Genomic DNA, 5,567 nt, shown 5'->3' on the forward strand with positions numbered 1-5,567 from the left:
CTAAAACGGTGAACTTAAATGTATTAGAGTGCTATTCCACTTTTAATTAATATTCTAAATAAAGTAAATAGTAATTCTGTTATATGATTTTGTTGAACTTTTGTTCAATTTATTCCCTAAACTTTTCGGCTCATTTTCATAAAATATTGAGAATATAACTTATGTTAAGTGAAGGGCACCGATCGTCAAGTCCTGCCTAATGATATGCGCACTGCGCAGGTAACGTAGAAGCTATTACATGTCTCTCTCTTATTCACAATTATTTTAATGTCAAGTCAAATTACGCGACAAGAGACTGTAATCCGTAAAACAAATAAAAAAAATACATATATATTTTTAGGAAAAAATGTTTATCATTTTAAATGACACAACTTTGTGTCATTTTAATGAAACTATGTCGTTTTGGTGAGTTTTTACATATTTTTATTATTTATTATGAGTTTTAATATTTTTTATATTTGCCACAAAATATTTATTTGGCACATTGAAACTAGGGGTGATAAACGAACCAGGGACCTTTGGCTCGGCTCGTTAAGGCCTAAGCTTGTATGCCTAAAATTGGTTGTTGGAACCAGACTTGAACTTGTATAAAAGCTCGTTTCATAAAAAAGCCTCAGACTTCACTGCAAAAGCTCGGCCGTAGAGCCTCTCAAGCTGGCCTAGTATATTAATTTTTATTTTTATTTTATATTTTTATACTACTTGTAATAATCCTCTCTCTCTCTCTCCTCAATACATTTCATCCAATTTTATTGGTTAAACAGACTTTTTGAATGATTCTGTTCTATATTATGTTATTTTGATATATATTGAATTTATGAATATTTATGAAATTACTAGTGTTGTTGATTGTACATTTTGCTTGGATGAATTTTTGTTGTCTTATTTTTTTTAAACAGGCTAAATAAGTCTTCCATTTTTTGTAAATAAGTTAGGCTCGACTTAACCTTTTAATCAGACTTAACCTTTTAAGAACAAAGCTCGGCCCAACTCGACCCGTTAACATCACTAAAGTGAGTGTGGCATATAGAAATATTTTTCCTATTTTTATTATTTTTGCAAAGGACCATTATCCATTTGTTTTTGATTAAAACGAAAAAATACATTAAATTGGGATGTGATGGCTGATGCAGAGAAAAATACATTATTTTTATACTTAATTATTGCACAGAACCTCTCTCTGCCTCGTTTTTTCGATGTGATGGAGGGATCTAGAAGAATCGCCTGCTGGACTGTCGTGTGCTCTGTGAAAATGGAAATTTGAATACGCTTCTGACATTTCTCGGTTTTCCTTCTCACATTAAACTTTTAACGTGGACTTTATACTAGTTTTAACTGTTAGATCATAACAGACCTAACCTCGAAAATGACGTGAAAACATAAAATAAAATAAAAAATATTGAGTATTACATCACTGTCACTCAATTAATTAGAAATTTCAAGAACTAATCATATATATATATAGATAGAGTGTTTGGTAGAATATTTTTTTTTAGATTTTCAAAAAAATTGATATTAAAAATTCTATTTACTCAAAATTGGTATGAGGATTAAATTATTATTTTTCCAAAAATCAGATTCTTGGAATTTATTTTTATGAAAAAAATACCAACTTAAAATATCGCGGTATTTTACAAATCTCATCCCATAAGAATAATTTGTAATTTTTTAGGGACAAAATTACCCTATTGTCAGCCATGTTGTGCTATTGCCTCCCATACACACACAGAGAAACACGCACACCTGTAATTGCATTCATTGATTCAACATTCGACTGATTTTTCATAACCAAATAAAAAAATGTTAATTATACCTACTTGCCAGTATGGAAGGGGTTGATTCTCAGGCTAATGATAAGCCATTGAACCCCATAGTAATGAGAAGAATTTTCCACGTAGGGAACCGATCGAAGGCAAGTTTGGCAAGAAGGCCAAAGGTGTAACTTGCCATCCTATAACCGGTTTATTACTATTACGTATGATATTAAGACTAGTTACAATCACAATAGTTGATTAAAACACGAATAATTTTTCTTATTTTCAAATAATTAACTTTTATTGCTTAAAACAACTTTTCGTATTTATAAACAATTCAAATTGTAATTATAACTCATATAAATTGCCAAAACATCTAATCTCGATTAAACTTATTATACCACCAAGAAGTTTCCATAAACAACATGGCTTCACATGACAACGCAAATAGTTAATCATACAAGGTGATAATCTCCTACCAACATCATCCAAACAAAACGGACAGAGCTCTATTTGTTTTCCGGACATTTAGGGATAATTCCCACATGATATCTCAACCTGATAAACAGTTCAATAAATATTGACATCATCTCAGTCTATCCAATAGGCATAAAACCCTTTCATCATAATTGTATCAAAATACATAAATATCCACAGACTACATAAATGAGAACTTACCTAATGCAAAACATATTATCAAAGTCTTTTACATGCATTAATAACATGAAAGATGTCCAGTAACTTGATCATAGGCTAAGTCCCTCCTCCATGCATCAATAGTAACAAAAGACACATAAGTGAAATAACCTATACATATGGCTCAACGAATATCCATAATCATAATCAAAAGAGGTATGGACATCTCCTATACTCTCCAAAATACATATATGATATGTGAGATATAAATATATACATCAAAATAAATCCCACATTCATGCAATATCATGGCAAGCTAGCCATGTCTCGTACCCTGTGATACTCCTGCACCGTCAGTACCTGTACATGAAATTCTCGTAACGTGGGGTGAGATATACATATATATCTAAGTAACTCAGGGGCTTTTGAAGATTCTTCCACCCCTAAGTTCACTTCAGCATAAAAACAATAAATCATATGATACAAATATATATATCCATGCTATGAAAATAATGCTCATCCAAACATTCCTCCAGAATGCTTATGCCGTAATAACAATAAATTTTACTGGTCAGAGAACCTATACTTTATGAATTACACAAGGAAATATCTTTGATACATACCAAGTGTAAATACATAGTATACACATACATATATCCAATGCATTATATCAAATTTATGCAATTACATATACCACATACACCATTTCTCCTTTAGAGCATGTGGAACATGCACGAGATAAATCCCAAGGTCCAAAAGCTTACCTGCAGTAGCTTCCTATCAAATCTTACTTGTAACAAAGTATCCATCACAAGCTACTAGCAACACCTAGGCTTAATCCAATGGTTTTTTTCTCTCTATTCCTCCACTTAAATCGCTCCTAGTATTTAATAACAATAAGCAAAATCAATCACAAATAGACAATTACTTGCATTGTAAGAAATCAAGCCATATACATATGAAATTTTGAAATTATCAAACCAAGCCCAAATGATGATTTGATCTCTTTTTTACCGATTATTATGGTTCCTTAGCATAATTTCTAAAAGACCTAAGGCTACACGTGCCTCTAACACCATCATCCAAGAAAATATGTCCAAAATGACAACCTAAATATCAAGTTATCAAAAACATAGATAGAAATGGGATTCTTACCACTAATGGCTTCACAATCAAGCAAGAAGTAGATTTCAACCTCTGGGTGAAATCAAACAAACCTCCATTGCTCACAAACTCATAAAAATTGCCATTTTTCTTTTCTTTTTCTTTTCACACACCCACTTTCAAGGATATTTGAATTAGGGGTTATATTTGTCTTGTGATTCTAAGTGATTCTCTACTTGAAACTTTCTTGATTGGATGACTAATTAAGAAGATGGTTACCTTGGGCAGGAAACATATGTGCTTCAACGATTGTAGCAATTGTAGCAGATGTTGTCCCAAATGATATTTTGGTGGCGCTTTTGGTTCTAGGCTGTTGCTGTTGCTGGAGAAGAAGGCGAAACAAAAACCATGATGCAGATCTAGAAATGGGAGATAGCAGTAATTGTTTTTGCTCTTACTATTTATCTATTTCAAAGCACGAACAATAGCATGCTAGTAATTTTGCTTAACTTACTTTTTACCTCAGCTAGGAATTATTTTACTTGTCAAGAAGAGTCTTTGCATTTTGACTTGGCTACAATTGAAGCTGCAACAAATAGGTTCTCGAATGAGAAGAAGATAGGCCAAGGTGGATTTGGTGTGGTTTATAAGGTAAAACGAAATTATAAGGAAACATGTTGTCATGCTCGTATGCTAATTTATGCTGACTGGAGCTATTCTAATCTCATGCATGTTTTCAGGGTACCCTTCCTAATGGACAAGAGATAGCTGCAAAGAGGCTATACAGAAGCTCCTTGCAGGGTGACATAGAATTCAGGAACGAGGCTGCACTTGTTGCACTTCAACATAGAAATTTAGTTAGGATTTTGCTTGGAGGGAGCAGAGAGGATACTTGTTTACGAATTCATCCCCAATTCAAGCCTTGACCGCTTTCTATGTGGTTTATAATTTTTGGACTCTCTTGTTCTGGTTTGGTTTTTAATGTTATTGTATGAACTAATTCTTCTACAGAACTCAATTTATTGCTAACTTGAATATTACAATTTGACTAATTTGTAGATCATGAGAACCAAGCAGAGCTTGATTGGGCAACACGTTACCAAATTATAGTTGGGATTGCTGGAGGATTTAAATACCTGCATGAAGATTCTAGTCTTAGAATAATACATCGCGATCTCAAGGCTAGTAATGTCCTATTAGATGACGAAATGAATCCAAAGATTTCAGATTTTGGCATGGCAAAGATTTTCCATGGAGACCAAAGTCAAGTTGACTCTACAACAGAAAGGATAGTTGGAACTTAGTTAGTTATAAAGGCCATTGTAGAGTCAACTTGACTTTGGTCTCCATGGAAAATCTTTGCAATGCCAATATCTGAAATCTTTGGATTCATTTCGTCATCTAATAGGACATTACTAGCCTTGAGATTGTGATGTATTATTCTAAGACTAGAATATTCATGGAGGTATTTAACTCCTCCAGCAATCCCAACTATAATTTGGTAACGTGTTGCCCAATCAAGCTCTGCTTGGTTCTCATGATCTACAAATTAGTCAAATTGTAATATTCAAGTTAGCAATAAATTGAGTTCTGTAGAAGAATTAGTTCATACAATAACATTAAAAACCAAACCAGAACAAGAGAGTCCAAAAATTACAAACCACATAGAAAGCGGTCAAGGCTTGAATTGGGGATGAATTCGTAAACAAGTATCCTATCTCCTCCCTCCAAGCAAAATCCTAACTAAATTTCTATGTTGAAGTGCAACAAGTGCAGCCTCGTTCCTGAATTCTATGTCACCCTGCAAGGAGCTTCTGGATAGCCTCTTTGCAGCTATCTCTTGTCCATTAGGAAGGGTACCCTGAAAACATGCATGAGATTAGAATAGCTCCAGTAAGCATAAATTAGCATACGAGCATGACAACATGTTTCCTTATAATTTCTTTTTACCTTCTAAACCACACCAAATCCACCTTGGCCTATCTTCTTCTCGTTCGAGAACCTATTTGTTGCAGCTTCAATTGTAGCCAAGTCAAAATGCAAAGACTCTTCTTGACAAGTAAAATAATTCCT

At 33.4% G+C, this 5,567-nt stretch overlaps 1 protein-coding gene across 1 annotated transcript; it reads left to right on the forward strand.

The window, feature by feature from the left end:
* The first annotated feature begins 1,825 nt into the window (after nt 1-1,825).
* On the forward strand, nt 1,826-4,798 carry LOC133313587 (cysteine-rich receptor-like protein kinase 15). Its single transcript, XM_061514986.1, has 5 exons — nt 1,826-1,916; nt 3,783-3,932; nt 4,021-4,145; nt 4,235-4,388; nt 4,554-4,798. The coding sequence occupies exons 1-5, from the start codon at nt 1,826-1,828 to the stop codon at nt 4,796-4,798; spliced, it is 765 nt and encodes a 254-aa protein (XP_061370970.1).
* The last annotated feature ends 769 nt before the right edge of the window (nt 4,799-5,567 follow it).

This window comes from Gastrolobium bilobum, unplaced genomic scaffold (assembly GCF_033153095.1).
Source record: "Gastrolobium bilobum isolate Gb01-03AN ecotype WA unplaced genomic scaffold, APGP_CSIRO_Gbil_v1 utg112700, whole genome shotgun sequence".
NCBI classification, from domain to species: domain Eukaryota; kingdom Viridiplantae; phylum Streptophyta; class Magnoliopsida; order Fabales; family Fabaceae; genus Gastrolobium; species Gastrolobium bilobum.